An 18,253-nucleotide genomic window follows, 5' to 3' on the forward strand; every position below is an offset into this window, starting at 1 on the left:
TGATGTGTTTCTAAGGTTTTTTTTAAAAAATACCTACAGTTCAACTTCATATTGAACGGCTATTAATACATGTTTTAATATTTTAATGAAGTTTTATTAATTGCATATCATTTTGCATTATTATTCCTATCTGAATATAAAAAACAAGAGTAGATTAATAATGCTTGATGGAGCTAAACAAGTTCCAATTTCACCTACTGAGCACAAATGTTTGGTTTTTGCATGTTAAAAATCAAGGTAATGACTTTTCATTTAAGTTATTGCAACACTATGATAAATTCTAAAATCCCTTAGGAAGGCTTACAACTAATCTAGGATTAATACTAGTTTGAATACCTCTTAAAACAACTTGTGTAAGCAGTTCCATTTGGATGACTGTCAAGATTATAACCATGAAAAGCGTAACAGCAACATTTGCTTGAGATCAACAAAAAGCTGACCTATCCCACTAGTTAAAAAATTCATTAATTTCATCTAGCTGGAAGGAATAGTTACTTTTTACTTTGGACAACAACAACAAAATTTTCAAATAAATCTACATCTTTATCATTGATAGTATAATAGTGATTAAATATAGGAGACCCTTTTCTGACAAATGATATTTAAGTCATATCAAATGACCTAAATGCCAAAGCCTACTGCAACTACATAGTAAAAAAGGCTCTAAGAGTTGTAAACCTGATTTTACGCAGCTACTTTTCCAAAAACTCTACACTACTAACTAGAGCATACAAAGCATTTGCCAGACTTATTCTTGAATACAGCTCATCCGTCTGGAACCCATACCACATCTCTGACATTAATACAATCGAACGCATCCAGAAATATTTTACTAGAAGAGTTCTTCGCTCCTCTGAAAACAACAAAATACCTTATACCACCAGGCTTGAAATCCTGGGATTAGAAAATTTAGAACTCTGCCGACTTTGACATGACCTGTGTTTAACACACAAAATCATCTATTGCAATATCCTTCCTGTAAAAGACTACTTCAGCTTCAATCGCAATAATACAAGAGCAAACAATAGATTCAAACTTAATGTCAACCGCTTCAAACTTGATTGCAGAAAATATGACTTCTGTAACAGAGTTGTTAACGCTTGGAACTCATTACCTGACTCCATAGTCTCTACTCAAAATCCCAAAATCTTCAACCAAAAACTGTCTACTATTGACCTCACCATTCCTAAAAGGACTATAAGGGGCGTGCATAAGAGCACAAAAGTGCCTACCGTTCCTGTCCTATTGTTCCCTTCGTTATATCAAATTAACATAGCTGTTGCATACTTTTACTTATATATATATATATATTTCTTTTATGATGTGTTTTGTTTTTATGTCGATGTTTGTGTATACTGTTGTGACAAAATGAAATAAAAAAAAACCTGCATATATACATCCTCAATAAAAAGGAAACCATATATGCTGGGTTTCTGCAATTGTTTTAGCATGTCACTGTGCATGCCTTTGAAGTATTCACTCCAATCTTATATGGCATCTTAACCATTCCAGGAGTGAGCTGACTATAAGTAGCAGAAATGGACCCAACATAGCTAAAGGACTGTAAAGAATTTCACAAACAGTCTCAATAAAAGCAATGAAACACCACTGGCATTTTTGTAACATAATTAACAAACTCATTTTGCTGCAAAACTACTGCAAAAGCAAACATCACTTAAATGTTATGCTGTTATTTCATTTAAATGCTACCCTGTTACCCTACACCTGTGATGGCTAACCTATGGCATGTGTGCAAAAGGTGGCATGTAGAGCCGTTTCTGCTAGCACATGTGCCGTTGCCCCAGGTCAGATCTCCATAGTATTTCTTTCATTAAGCGTCTGTTTCCCTGCAAACGACGAAACAGAAGCTCACAAAAGAAAAAGATCTTACCTCTTGCCATGCTGCCAGTGTTAGGATGCCCCGCCTCCTGCCGGTCTTCAGGTCTCTGCTGCGCATGCGCGCATGTCCGTGAATACACGCATTTGTGCATGTTCACTCATGCATGCCCATGCATGTCCGTGAATACACGCATTTGTGCATGTGCATGTTCACTCATGCATGCCCATGCACGTGTGTATGTCCATGAATGCATGCGTGCATGTCCTTACATGCGCACATTTGCGTGCACACACACCTTTCAGTTTGGGCATGCGCACGTACGCAGTTTGTGCACTTGGTTCCTAAAAGATTCGCCATCATTGTCCTACACCATGCCATCTTTTAACATGAAGAAAAATAAACAATCATGCTCTCCCCTGAATTCATGCAAGGAATGTATTTTTAATACATATTTCTAAATCTGATGTGTTTCTAAGGTTTTTTTAAAAAAAATACTTACAGTTCAGCTTCATATTGAATGGCTATTAATACAGGCTTTAGTATTTTAATGAAGTTTTATTAATTGCATGTCATTTTGCATTATTATTCCTATCTGACTATAAAAAACAAGAGTAGATTAATAATGCTTGATGGAGCTAAACAAGTTCCAATTTCACCTACTGAGCACAAATGTTTGGTTTTTGCATGCTAAAAATCAAGGTAACTTTTCATTTAAGTTATTGCAATAAATCATTACACCTTATACCTGTAATATAAATTAGATTATTTTTATTTTAGCTTCCATGTATTCCTCTTTCTGCTTTTAGACATCTAGGACAATCAGACTCCCATCTAGTGGTTGACTAGATAAGTGCAGTCTACATATGTCTATAAAAAGAAGTTTATGAGCTTTGGAAATTGCTTCTTTCTTCTTTTCCATGCAATTGCCTAAAATTTCATAATGCTTCATCAGGCTGAGTACTATTTAAACTGCCTGGAGTTTGTATGGATTGACCTTCCCCCTTCTGTTGTAGGTAAGCTTTTCATTTCAGCTGAATTAAGAAGCTTCCAGATAAAGCTTTTATTGTGAAATGACCTGCTTTTTCTTAATGGCATTTTATTTTAATTTCAACTGAATTAAAGAGGCTTTTGGCTGAAACTTTTATTGTGAAATGACCTGATTGTCTCAATGGAATTTTATTCCAAAATGTTTTCCTATTGCTTCTTCCGTCATTTTCCTCTTATTTAAAAAAATATATATATTTTAAATAGGAAAAGAAATAGCTGCACAATACTTTTACACTGGTAAAATTAAATTACTCCTAAATCAGGAAAAGTTTTTAATTCTTTTTTAGACTGTATTATGTATGCAAAATTATAACTAGGATTCTGGGCCTAAGAATCTGTAAGACGGCCGAGAATAAAAAGCCTTTTGCCTTAGAACACAAAAACATTTTTTTTTCCACTACTGAAACAGCACTTGGCTTTCAAATGAACTCCAGGGAGTACGTTCCAAAAAGTGCGGAAGAGTTGGGAAAATTAATTAACATTTAATTTGGGTTAACTGAAAACTGCTGTATGATTATTCCTTAACTCTAATTAAACATAATTCATCAGAAAATGGGGAACCTCTGAAGATTCCGAAGGATTGCAAATTGTGGATTCTTGTTTTAAGTAGAACAAACAGATTCACAGCTAATGAAAAGAAAAACAAAGCAATCTCTGTGAACTGAGAAATGCCTTCTGTGCTTAGGATATAGTTCTCCACTGATTATGGAACTAAACTCCCACCAGATACTGCTTCTTTTTGTAGTACTTCCTATTTTGGGTATATTTTACTGATCTATTAAAAGCCAACCTCTGGGCTTAACAGCAAATCTTACAGATGAAATGTTATTAACTTTACACACCCGCTATCTTGGCAAGAAAAGCTGCTTGTTAATTTCAACAAAGAGTTATTAGTAGCAGAACTGCTCACGTTTCCGTGAGATTTTCTTAACATGTCGTGCAGGCAAAATTAAAAGCTTTCCTTATAAATGAATCTGGCTTAAAAAGATTAAACTACTGCTGGAGAAAAAGCTTCAGAAAACTAAATAATGAAGAGCCAATAGATTAACACGGTGAAGCTTTGGCCCTGCAAACCTCAACAAGCGCATGAAATTAATAAATATGCAGAAAGAATAGTTATACTTGATCACTGTTGTTTTAGATAGTAAAACATACTGAGGGGCTGGGTTTTGGCTTGTTTTCAAGTCATAGCAATTGTGTTTTCTAATAAAGGTGTGACTAAGAAAAGGGTGTTTAATATAAAAGTAAATCAGTTCTAAAAGTTTCTAAGTCTCTAGCACTAAAAATAAAATTATCAGTTCTAATTAATGATACCTGACTCAAGAAAGGAGACAGGATTTCTCATTGGGTCTTACTGAAAAGCAGACATGTAGGCTCTGAGAAGATATGTTGAGTAATGGAAGCTATGTTGAATGAAGGAAAACTGATAGAAAGATAATAGATAATCCAGAACCTAGGGGAGAAATGAGAAAAAATAGGATCATCATTTTTCTTACTCTTAATCCTTTCTTGGATAATATGAATTGCCCAAGAGTTTCAGTAACCATTGTTGCAGAGAGTGAAGGAAAGCAGACTTGTTAGCTATTTATACCTGGCACAGAAGGGAGCATAAAGTCTATTGGTAGTACTGTATGGACCTTGTCTTGAAACTTCCAAAATAGTCCAGTAGTTAAACTTAGGGATGGAAAAGAAATCTTGTTCTACATTCAGCCAACATTAATTTTTGCAAGCCACTATTTGTGTATTTATTTCTCCATCACATTTACATAGGGTTTACACATGACTCTGGACTAATGCTCATCCCAATGTATCACACAAGGTTAATAGCATGGAGATTTTAAAAAAAACCCAAGAAATGCTTAATTTGGAGTTGTTCCTATTGTGGTCTGTTATGTTTTACTCAGTTGCAACTTGCTAGCACTGGTGATATGAGAATAGTTAATTCTGGGTCAGGCTGATATGTTTGTTTGGATTTTTTTTGTTTTGTTAAAAATGAACATAGAAAAGAGATGTAACTAAGAAAGTCTTGCCTGTCAACAACTTCTTCAACTTCAACCACAATAATACATGGGCAAACAATCGATACAAACTCAAGGTAAACCGCTTCAAACTGGATTGCAGAAAATACAACTTCAGCAACTGAGTGGTCAATGCCTGGAATGCTCTAACCAGCTCCATTGTTACAGCCTCAAACTCTCACAGCTTCAGTCTCAAACTGCCTACCGTGGACCTCACCCCATTCTTAAGAGGTCCGTAAAGGGGCGTGCATAAGCGCACCAGCGTGTCTACCATCCCTGTCCTACTGTCCCCATTTATCTGTATTTACTTCCTTTTTTCATGTTTATGTTCATACTTATACTTGTTATCTTGTACATGTTTGACAGATAAGTAAAGTAAAGTAAAGTAAAGTAAAGTTAGATTGTCTTCTCCTTGATGTCTGATTTTCTAAGTGCTGATGTTTTCCCCCATCCCCACATAATGGATTAAAGACAGTTCAGTCCTATCACTGATCAGTGAACTATCTCCAATTAGTGGAAGCTTTTCTCCCATTTCTCATATAATACTTTTTCAAGCAGAAACTGTGACAATGCAAAAAACAGGGAGAAATGATTAAGCCACAACTTTCAGCATAGAAGGATACTCCTCACTGTTCCGAATGTCAACAATAAGCAACTTTGGTTTGCTAGACTTTGTCTTCTTTGTTGGTGTTTTAGAATGGCCAGGTCCTGTCAGGTCACAGAGGTCAATCAAATCTTCAGCCGAGATCCGTGGTGAAACTTCAGATTTCAGATCATTTAATTTGATAGAATCCCTAGACTTTTTGACAAAGAAAAGAAGTGCAACAAAAGTTATATTATTTGCATAACCATTTCTGTGAGCTTGTGAATGTGCTGTGAGGAAATATATTTCCCCAACTATCTTGCAAGCTATGTGTCATGGCTGCCATTCTTCTCCAATAGCCTTTTTCTGGAGGGGAGGCATTTATTAATTTGGTCAATTAATAAAAGCAGCTTAACCAAGACTTGGGCATGGTTTTAAGTTGGTTCCTTCAGAAATAATGGTTAACCACATCTCAAGCAGGAAAACAATCCAGGGCAATAGTGTCTTTTCAGAATTCTATTTGTTCTATGATGCTAACATTCAATATACATACCCAAATAAACTAATTCTAGAGGATTCTTTTTCTTTTAGGAAGACAACTTATTATATTACGCTGGAGAAAACCACATAAAGAAACAAATATAAGAAGACAGCTCTGCTGCTGAAGCAGTATTTATTTTTCATCTGTATAACACCAACCACATTTGCTTTTCTCTGTGGCGGTCGGTCCGGGAGTTTACTTTAGGAAGTGATTAGCACATTGAAGGGAAATTCTGTCATGGCATGAAAGGAATTACAAATAATAAAAATCTAATACCACATTAGCAAAATTGAGAGTTAGTTTTGATGTAAAAAGAATTATAAACGATCATTGAAGGTATTTTGCTGATTAAGAATGTTATGTGCTAAAATCTCATTGCCTGTGGGCTTTGTTTATTAATTCTGAGCATTTTGCTAGGCTTGGAACTGTATGACTAGAAAATGTGTACTTGCATATGAAAAGAATGCAATATGCAATAAAACTGTTCCATATTTTTTCTTAGTATATCTACCTAATATCTCCTTTTAAAAATGAAACTATTGCATCACTCAGATGGCAACCTCAAAACAAGTGAGGAGATTTTTATGAAAAAATAATGGCTGGGGGACATGAAGATATCTGATTCTGAAAGATTTATGGATACAGAAACACACACACATATTATGGACTATCCTCTGAATGTATGCAATATTTGCTATGTAATTTCCATCATTATAATAAAGTATGTTCCTCAGTCAAATCAATAATTTTAAACCATCATTATCATGTTGATTAAAGTTCATGTCTCGTAATACTGAATAAATAAAACAGGCAGAAAATCACTTCTAAGTTGAAAAAATGCACTACTTGGCACAATTACTTTGTATAAACTAAACCTAAACTAAATTATTGATACAAAGGTGGAAAGAATGTTTAAGTCTTTTTAACAGAATCAAAACAAAATCAAAGAAAAATTAGCATATTTCTAAATGGATAGAAACAAAATTGACAAAATTGTTTCCATCAGATGCTTAGGTCATTCCCATAATAATATGATTCTCAAAATGTATTTCCAGTGGTTAATGAGATAACAAATATACCACTTCATGCTAGTAACACATAAGCCTACTGGAATGATAAATGATGGATTGGCAATAATAAATTACACCGAAAATAAAATGTAGCCTTAAAAAAAAACATTTTTCAAATTCTTCAGGAAGGAGAAATTAGCTCTCTGGGGGATGAAAAAATTTACTTAGAAGCTCCATGACCAATATAATCTTGAACAACAAAAGCAGTAGAAAAATAGGGGTGGGGAGAAAACCTGGCACTAGATGAAATACTAACACTGGCACATTCTTCGGAGAACTTTTTAGGATTGAAACGATACTGAAATATAAATAAAGGTCACATGTCTATAAGTCAGAAAATAGCTCAACAGTTCAAAATGCTTAATGAGTCAGGGAAAGAAAAGTACCATTTCCTAAAGCTATAGTTTATTAAAATAGTTTGCGCGTGTAAAACAGAGCTTTCTTCCAATCTGAAAACAGTTAGAAGCTAACATGAATAAGGCAGGTACGCGAAAAAAGTGAATGTGTATTACAAACTCAAAAGCCTGGCTATTGACTTTAATTCAAGCAATTCCCCATTTCTCATCACTATTTTATTTCAGGGAAATGCAACGTGCATTATTATAGTCATGGGCCATGTTGTTCTAAGTAGGCTGCTAGAAATCAGTATGACAAAACCATGGGGAAAGGGGAAAAACACTACAACTGCTTAATTAAATGCAATTAGTTTTACTATTCCCATGTATTTAACATTTTGTTTATATTTCACTGAATTTGGTAACAATTTTAAAGTTTCCCTAAAAGTTGGATTCAAGACTCTGGATGGCTGCATGACTTTAAGTTATCAAACTATTCATTCCTGGTTTAAACTTATTCTCCTCATCACAGGAGTTAACTAATTAACCAGTCTGTGGAAATTAATTAATCAGATTGTGCTATGTTTATTAGAATTCAGTATCTTCGCTGCTATATATTCCATATAAAGCAAAACAAGTGATGAGATGCCGCATGCATACAACAATATGTACTAAGCTCCTTTAATTGTTATTTTTTTGAACTGTGAATTCATACTTAAATGATCTACCAAAGAACTCAGATTAGAATGTTCCAGAATTTAAGATTTATGGGCAAGCAAGAGTCTTGCTCAAGCTGTGACATGGCATATGAAAAGGGTGAGATCTTTCCACCTGCCATAGCAGATCAAAATTGAAGTACTACCCTTAAATTCAAACAGGCAAAATGAATAGTGGAGGGCTGCATTCAGAGATCACTCATCAATCACACCACAGCAACCAGCTGTCCTTCATGGTAATTTCCATGGTTCATGTATGGGTGATTAACCATACAGTATCTGTTACCTAAATGCAGGTATATAATATAAGAATATACTGCACTTAAGAGACAACATTCTATCAGTCAAAATCTTGGCAGAATCATACTAATAATGCCCAATGTTTATAACCAGGGTGATGGCTTTTAGTGCATCTCTGGAAGAAACATATTCTTAAAATGCTACTAACACAACTACTGCTTGAATGGAATGTTCTGAAAGCCTAAAGTGTTTTGCCAAATCATAGACTCCTGTTATCTAATTGAATAAATATTCAATGGAATTGAACAGCCCTGCTTCTGTCTAGCGCAGGGGTGTCCAAACTTGACCCCTTGACGAGTGGCGCACTTCAACTCCCAGAATTCCTCAGCCAGCATGAGCTATAAATATGAGCAAGTTGCTGGCTGGGGAATTCTGGGAGTTGAAGTCTACCACTCTTCAAGGGCTCAAGTTTGGATATTCCTGGTGTAGCGTATACAATGAAGAAATTGTGGATATGAGAAAAAAGACACAGAAAACAATCACCTTTTGATGTCAAGAGCATTTAGAGAGTCCTGTAGATGTATCCTGAAAGAAAATGGGTGGGACCAGTTGCTGGTACACATAGAGCATTCTGGAGATAAATAAAACTACTCAAAAATGGTAATGATTATTAGTAAAAGAACTGAAAATTCACTCACCAACATTGATTGTTACCAAGGGAGAAGTTCAAAAACTGTTAACAGCTGGGTGAAAAGACAGAGTGGGAGGGAGACACACAAACGGGGTGGGGGGTAGAGAAGTCGACAGAACTGTGAAAAAAACAGCTGCTGAAAGATAATACTTTAAAGACAAGAAGAAAAGTTCCTTCTCCTTGTCAACAAGAACTTGGTAAGATCAGTGAAGAAAAAGGATATTGTAAGCAAAATAGAGAATGTAAAATGTTGCTGCCTAGGCTTTCTGTGTTGGGAATTGTACTTACTAAAGAGGAAAAGGTCAGATATAAATAGCACATGATAAATCTAAGAATGAGCAAATGTGGATGGAAAACTAAAATAGGAGGCTCCACCTGGCCAAAGACAAAAGAAAAATGCATGGCAGCACAGGAACACTGCCAGTATCACCAAACAATCAATGCAAATTTCATCACGGCAATTATTCTTGGAAATGACCCTGGTGTCAGCAGCTGTAGAGGCCAAAGGTATAGAAATGTGTACTTTTGCACAATTGGAAAGTATCTCCCAATGAGTTGGCACCAAGACTGCTTTTCGAAATATGAAGTGTTTTAGTGAAGATATTTAATTGTTGAATCGACTAGTATACAAAATCTTTTATAAATGAACAAATAAATAAAGTCCCACCATTAACAGATGAGGTCAGTAAGTTACATCTTACAGAGTAAAAATGAGTAGTAGAACACATTGGCAAAATACTGTTTTTATCACCAAATGAAACAGACATTGGTAAATATACCAATCCCACAGTTCTGTAAGAAGATTGAATAATAATACTAATTTTGTGCTATTTGATTTCTGAATTATGATGTCACTTTTACAATGTCAATGAGGACCCTGATCTGCTATAACTGGGTGAAGGCACATATCATATTAAACTTCTGAGAATTCTAGCTGGTTGATATGACGTTTGTAAACCATGGAATAATGAAGTTTCTATAGCTTAACAATATGTTTCTCACCCATACTTCATGCTTTTACAATCAGTGAAATAGATGGTATGGGGGCAAAGAAAAAAAGAAAGAAAGAAAAGAAAAGGAACAAGAAAAGGTAAGATAGCAGCGAAATAACTAGGCCTTGAGAGACTTCACATGACCCCTTGAAAAGAGGCTAATGCCCAGCTGACAAGAAGATGTACAATAAGCATTGCATTAGTAGGTAAGTGATGTGACATGAACATGTTTTAGTTATATAAAAGACAAAACTATTAACCAGTCATCTAAATATAAGTATATTGTAATTTACTGCAAATACAAATTAATATTCATGACTTCTAGAATGTTTGTAAAGATTCTGGTATCATAGCAAGGCTTATTGTGACAATACAAACTTATCCAAACAGAAACAAAGGTACTATCTATAATCAAGCAGAGTGGGGGAAAAAAAGAATTTGATAAGTCCCATCAATGAAACCAGCATTCAATTAAACAGAAATATTGAGGCCAGTGAGATAAACTAAATTTTAGAAATTGACATATTTCAACGATCCAAAATTACTTGAAAGCCTTTTTGGTTTTTGGAAATAATTGTTGCGGTCCGTTAGCAGCCTACAGAGCTGGCAACGGAGTTGGACAGTGATGAGGCCAAGGTGAGGCTAGAGCCATCGGGAAGTGAGATGCGGACTCCAGAGCCTCCAGAGACTGATAGCAGTGAGGCAGAGGAATAGGAGGAGCCTGTTCCTAATGCACGCATGAGAAGAGCTGCCAGAAGGCAAGAGCAACTCAAGCAGAGAGGACAACTTGGGAGTAGGGCCAAGAGATGACTGGCCCCTCCCATAAGGCTTAAAACAGACCAGCACTGGCGTTTGGTCTTTGCCGGAAAACAACATTGTAGCTGCGTCTTCTGCTTCATTTAAGTCTTTGTGGCTTCTGGACATTTGCCAGGAAGGGCCTTTGGCAGTTTGCCTAATTGGACCAAGGTTTGCGAGATACCTGAGGAATTGGTGTTGGGAGGCATTTGTTTTGAGTTGAACAACACTGCGAATGAAGTAATTCCCAGCTGTTTGAATAAAGTTTGTTTTTTCATGGACTGAGTTTATTACTACCTACTTGGGCCTGGGTCACAACAATAATAGTCTCTATGATATAACCTAGACAGTTTTTACAAGGGTATGGGTTTGGTAGTCCCCTAGATAGGATGCTTCTTAATCTCACAAGAGAAGCAGAAAATGAATCTGATAACAAAATAATATTGAAAAGTGGGAAATGACTATTATATGATAACAAAAAATTATTATTCAAAGAACATTAATGCCTATTGTAAATGTGTTCTACACATTAAGATAGAAACTCGATCACTCTTGGAACTAATCTACTGGAACAGAATGGTCATTTAGATTTTTGGAATAATTGTTAATGGGATGGTCTAGATTGCAACTGATGAAAAGAATAATTTAATGGGATGCAATGGAGAAGATGGAATATAATTTATTCCTGCCGTAGGAAACTGTTGCTAGATTTGCCAGCGGTTCCCTTTCTGACTAGCTGTTACTACACAATGCCAATATGTTTGGCTATTGAATGTAATGAAACTCTGAGATGTGAGCTGACATTGCTGCTGAACCTTGTTACCACTCAGCTAGGAAGAAGGGACTGTTTTGGTTTCTCTGCCTGGTAAAGACCAAATATCTGAAGGTAGAAGTTGGCTGGACCCAAACTCTTATTTCCTCAACAGGCACAAAAATGTGCTTGCAAACTCATTCAGAATGTGTTTGCTTTTGAAATCTTTCTTGTCATAGTCTTTTTATGATATAACATCTATTCATAATTTTACAAGCAAACGATGTTTAACAAAAAATCAAGAGAGCCAACATTTCCCCCTTCATTTGCATATAAATCAATTAAGATTTATATCTTAAAATCAGTGTTAAGAAGGGTAAAATACAATGTTAAAATAAATAATGTGTGATAAGTGTTACACATATCTATCATAGGGTAGTTATACATAATATGAATCATTATGTCACTGCTAATACATTAAGTTTTAGAAGCATACAAACCATTTCAAATTCTAAATATTTTGGGTTTGGAGCAAATAGTTCCAGTGCAAATATTCTGATGTTCTTCTGATATTCCAGAAGTGTTCCAATCTTGACATGGACCAGCTGTTTCAAACTCAAAGCAGGTGTGTTGAACTTGAATCCTTTCACATACCAAATGTTCTTCACACCACCATTTGGTTCCTTAAGTTTACATTTTAGTTCATTTTTTTACACCCATTTACTATGAATAAGTGCATCAACTCAACTCAACTCAATGTTTGTATTTTTATTTCATTTTTTAGTTTTTTAAATTTTTGTTTAACTTTGTGCATTTTATATTTTTAGGTTTTAAAATTAATTGTATTTTACCCTTCTTATGCTGGTCTATGAAGGAAGATTTGATTTGATTTCACTATAAAGTGTTAGTATTTTATTATGCTGCTTACCCATCCAGAGTCCTCCAAGGTTTTTTGATGCATGAGGTAAAGTACAAGTGTAATTCCAGCATTCTTGAAAAGATGACACATATAGATAGTGCCAACACTTTATACACTCATTGGTTGAGACTTAGTTTATTATGTTTAATGATAGCCACACCCACTCATTTATTTTTTATAGTATGATATCAAAACAGGAATAGGAATTAGTTATTAAACTGTTAGACTAGGAACGTAATGTAACTAAGGTTCAAATCCATCTGTAGCAACAAAAATTTCATGGACAACATAAATCATCACTATTTTTCAGGCTTGTGATTTGGAAGAAAAGGGAGGATTTAAACCCAATGAATGAATAAATAAATGCAATTCTAAACAGCTCTAAAATATTTAAACTTTCTATTCTGTTCTAATGAAGGACAATTGCATAACTCACCAGGGCATTCTTGAATCCATCCTGATAGCTTGATGAATAACAATATGTTAGACTTTTTGTAGAGTTGCCTTCATTGGTTTGTTTGGGAGGCTGAGCATATTGTCTGTATGTAGCACTCTTGGGCGTCCAGCAGAAAAGGTTAATTGATTCATGGACACACCGTTCAATGTCAATTTCTGGAAAGGAGACACCAATGAAAAAAAAGGGATAAAAAAAGAAGCAAGTATTTGAATAATAAGAACAAAAACTGCAGTTGACAAGCACTTTTTAAAAGAACACGTTGTTGTTAGTCGTGTTTGACCTATCACGACTCCATGGACAACATTCTTCCAGGCCTTCCTGTCCTCTACCATCCTTTGGAATCCATTTAAGCTCCCAAAAAACCCAAACATTATTCAAAAATAAACTCATTATGGTTTTTTTTAACATACCTCGTAAATATGATAAAATACACATGAAACATTTGTCTTCTACTGGCATGTAACCAAGAGAAAAGAACAAGGTTTAAGATGAGGTATAGATTTTAAACTACAACATGTAATTACAGTTTGTGGGCGTTCTGTAATGTAACTAGGGTAAAATGTGGCAAAATCAGAAAAAAAAAGGTTTAGGGGAACTAAGAGAACTAAGAAGGGCCTCTGGTGGTGCAACAGGCTAATGCAGCCTATTATTAACAGCAACTACTTGCAATATTGCAGGTTCAAGTCCCACCAGGCCCAAGGTTGACTCAGCCTTCCATCCTTTATAAGGTAGGTAAAATGAGGACCCAGATTGTTGGGGGGCAATAAGTTGACTTTGTATATAGTATACAAATGGATGAAGACTATTGCTTGACATAGTGTAAGCCGCCCTGAGTCTTCGGAGAAGGGCGGGATATAAAAAAAAAAAAAAAAAAGAAACTGACAAGGAAATTGAAGCATGCTGTAAAGCAAAGTCTCTGAGGTTTTAAGTCACCTAGAGTCACATCCAGGAAGCATTTAAATTGAATAAAGAAATGAAATTTGCAGTCAAGGTGGCTGGCTTTCACCATTTGACAAAACTGTGTAATGAAATTGGAAAATAAAAATTGGAAAACTATAAACAATATAATACAATTAGCAACAAATGATGTTTTTTTATAATATTAGTAGGCCAAAGAGTACCAGTATAAAAAGAAGCTCTGAAGAGTGGATTAATTGTTGAACGTGAATGGTTAGAGCAATCTCTTGTTGAAGTTTTGAAAATATTTATATAAGTTGTAAAACCATGTTTAGGGTTAATATTTACTTTTTTTTAACTTATGACAATTTCTTTCTTCTATTTTGGAGTAGTGTCCTGTCTTTTCTACAAAACCACATATACTCCGTGTGTCTGAAATCAGGACAAAGACATATTGGAAGGACACCACTTTTTGTGGTTGAGGAGAAGATAGGATAAAAATGCTTAATAAAACATTAGTAATCAACTTTCAATAAAATTCAAATTCCTCCTCCTTTACCAAATTCATAATTCCTAGCAATCTAGCCTTGAAATAATCTACAGGTTATTCATAAAAATTAAGGAAGCCTGGTTAATAAATTTAATTGCTGAAGATTTAATAATCTGCACTAAAAAAACCAACAGCCTACTGAATTTTCCAAAAACAGAACTTGTACTTAATATTTCTCATTTGATACACTTAACATAACATAACATCAGAGTTGGAAGGGACCTTGGAGGCCTTCTAGTCCAACCCCCTGCCCAGGCAGGAAACCCTACATCATCTCAGTCAGATGGTTATCCAACATTTTCTTAAAAATTTCCAGTGTTGGAGCATTCACAACTTCTGAAGGCAAGTCGTTCCACTTATTGATTGTTCTAACTGTCAGGAAATTTCTCCTTAGTTCTAAGTTGCTTCTTTCTTTGATCAGTTTCCACCCATTGCTTCTTGTTCTACCCTCAGGTGCTTTGGAGAACAGCCCGACTCCCTCTTCTTTGTGGCAGCCCCTGAGATATTGGAACACAGCTATCATGTCTCCCCTAGTCCTTCTCTTTGTTAAACTAGACATACCCAGTTCCTGCAACCGTTCTTCATATGTTTTAGCCTCCAGTCCCCTAATCATCTTTGTTGCTCTTCTCTGCACTCTTTCTAGAATCTCAACATCTTTTTTACATCATGGCGACCAAAACTGGATGCAATATTCCAAGTGTGGCCTTACCAAGGCATTATAAAGTGGTACTAACACTTCACGTGATCTTGATTCTATCTCTCTGTTTATGCAGCCCAGAACTGTGTTGGCTTTTTTAACAGCTGCTGCACACTGCTGGCTCATATCTAAATGGTTATCCACTAGGACTCCAAGATCCCTCTCACAGGTACTACTATTGAGCAAGGTACCACATATACGGTACTGGTGCATTTTGTTTTTTTGGCCTTCTCACACACTAGTAAGTTATCAGAGATAGGAGAAACTTGAACCGCATATAGCAATCCATAATAATATAATAATAAATATAATTAAATATAATAATAATATTAATTTATAGAGGCTTTTTAAAGATAGTTAGGCAACAAGGCAAACATAGATAGATAATAAATGATACTTTTTTTTGATTGCAGAAAGATTGAAAAACAATCTTTCTGAAAAGACCAATCACAGGAAAAAAGTAAAAATAAAAATAGCAAAATGTTATATGAATAGCACTGGAAAAAAATGAACCATGCAGTATCACATAAACTTGGAATTCTTTTAACCCACTTTAAAGCCTACTCCTTTGAAATGAATTGCCATGCAAGGGGAAATTTAGTAACGATCAATGGTTTGTCCATCTCAAAATCGGCTTTAAGAACTGGACTGACCTCTCAGTCTCAAACAGCTTATTTCTAGGTTAGGTCACTCTCTGTAGAATACAAATAATCCAGTGCTCTAGAATAATAGTAAAAAAAAAAAGAACATAAAGATGACCTGCAGAAATTCTTCCCCTATGTAGCACTGCATATACATCCCATTGTTTTGGGATGTATAATTCATAATGTATCTGATTTTAAGCTGCGATCTATCTGAAGACAACTCATGGTATGCTCTATTATAAATCCAAAATGCTTTTCCAGTTTTGCAATTACTGCAAATACCTGTTTCTTTGGCTATGTATGTTTCTTTGGATGTGATGCAAAGAAAAACAAGTTTGCAAAGCACTCTTCCCTTTGAACATGATTATGATATCCTCTGGATCAGAGGCTGCACACCAGACAGTCTGCGGAGCCAAAGGGCAAACAGCCACTGGAGCAGAATTGGGAGGCAATGAGGCTGAGCAGGAAGGGCTGACTAAGATAATGAAGGACCAGAGTCTGGCAGGATGCCTACCAGAGGAACCTACTGGCAGTTACAGAAACCAAAAGCAGCATGTTTTGTTGGGAGCAGACGACAACAAAAACCTCTAATCCAGTCTATTGGACTGGATTTATAGAATAACTGAGTTTAGGTAGTTCAAAGTTGGCCACTGCTAATCAGATGATCTACATGAAATATAGTTCAAGGCATGACTCAATGTGAAGGGCTGAAGGAGAAATGATAATTTCTCTCCCTCCCTCCCTCCCTCCCTGTTGTGGAGTTTTCTTGGAAGTAGGTTTTTATGTGTCTTCTTCTGAAGCTTTGTGTGACTGAAACAAGGCCACCCAGCTAGCTTTCTGCCTAAAACAGGACTAGATCTCACAGTCTTCCAGTTTGCAGAAAGAAAGCACTTAAGAAATTCACTAGAAATTGAGGTATAAGAAGTAATAGTATTGCTGCCAAAAGATTCTTAATCAGGCACAGATGAAGAACCCATCAAACTGTTTAAAGAATTAGCTTAAACACTGCTTTGTGTCAACACCTATAAAAGAAAACTGTGGCGTAGAAATTGGGAAAGATCCCTATTCCTATTCTAAAAAAGGAAAATATTTGCACGATAATATGCAAACTATCAAACCATTGTAATAATTAAGAAGGAAGAATAGATACATACATACATAAACACAGAAATGACAGATGAACAAGCCAGTTTCAGAAAAAAAAATTAAGGGGCATGAGATTGTTTAATATAACATGAATAATCAAGAGCAAGAGAACATAAGAAGAATCTTTATCTATGCATTATTGATTACAAGAACTTTGGTTGGCAAGATCATACCAGAATGTGAAATATATTAAGGCATGTTTATATTCTTCTTCTTCTTCTTAGGAATCATTTTAATGGACAGAAAGCGAATGTAAGAACTGGATTTTTTAAAAAAACAGACTGGTTGAAAACTAAGTAAGGGAATGAGACACAATGTGGATTACCACTCATATCTGTTTACCTTGTAAGGATTTTACAGCCACAATATAATGGCTGTATTGAAAGAGATGGCAGCTGAAATCACAACTGAAGGACAAAAACATCAACTGCCTAAAGTCTATAGAGATTCTCAGTCATCCAGGTCATGGCTGTCCCAAAGTTGCTTTTTTAGGAGGCAACTGGACTTCCTTGTTTTTTTCTTTTTCTTTTGAAGATGTTTTGCTTTTCATCCAAGAAATTTCTTCAGCTTTGACAGGATAGTGGGGAATGGAAGGATTTATATTCCTTGCAAGACAGCTGGTCATTTGCATACTTTTAGAGCAGGGGTGTCAAACTTGCATTGTCACGGCATCATCACATGACATACTGTGAGTTCCCCCCCCCCTTTGCTAAACTGGGCATGGCCAGCATATGACACATTTGGCTCGCCAGCCACGATTTTGACAGCTCTGTTTTAGGGGGTCGTTGAAGCACTTGGAGGTTTATCTGTGACCTTAGGGTCACCTGAGTAGTGCTCCTGGTTCCTGTAGCCTGCAATTTTTTCTCTGGAAATATATTCCTACTCCCACACCATTCAAAGGGTGTTCATCCCAAAATACAGTAAAAGTCTGTAGAGATTCTCAGTCATCCAGGTCATCCACAATCCTGTCATAGCGGAACAAGCTTCTTGGATGAAAAGCAAAATGTCCTCAAAGAAAAAGAAAAAACTAGAAAGTCCATTTGCCTCCTAAAAAGAACACCTTTGGGACAACCATGACCTAAATGACTGACTGAAAAGTTAATCAGCATAGATTTATAAACATCATGCCGATCAGGTGGAAAACATGAATAATTACAAGAATTATCAGCGTTACGTTAAATGGCATCTATTTTGCAGTTCATGGCATTACAGAATGTCTTTGATAAACAGATGTGTGGAAACAAATCACTTTCTTTCTCTATCAAAGCCAGATTTTCTACCTCATACTTGGCTGCAAGCTATTCAATATTGGCAGCTATGAATA

At 35.6% G+C, this 18,253-nt stretch overlaps 1 protein-coding gene across 3 annotated transcripts in view; it reads right to left on the reverse strand.

The window, feature by feature from the left end:
- The window catches only part of TBCK (TBC1 domain containing kinase), a 90,914-nt gene that overhangs the window by 15,281 nt on the left and 57,380 nt on the right, over window positions 1-18,253 (reverse strand). For all 3 annotated transcript variants that reach the window (XM_058193875.1, XM_058193876.1, XM_058193877.1), the window contains exons 23-24: window positions 12,975-13,150; window positions 5,529-5,704 (exon numbers count right to left, since the gene is read on the reverse strand). In XM_058193875.1, coding sequence (XP_058049858.1) covers window positions 5,529-5,704; window positions 12,975-13,150 — 352 coding nt within the window. The remainder of the gene's footprint in view (window positions 1-5,528; window positions 5,705-12,974; window positions 13,151-18,253) is intronic.

The sequence above is a fragment of the Ahaetulla prasina genome, chromosome 8 (assembly GCF_028640845.1).
Source record: "Ahaetulla prasina isolate Xishuangbanna chromosome 8, ASM2864084v1, whole genome shotgun sequence".
Taxonomy (NCBI): Eukaryota; Metazoa; Chordata; class Lepidosauria; order Squamata; family Colubridae; genus Ahaetulla; species Ahaetulla prasina.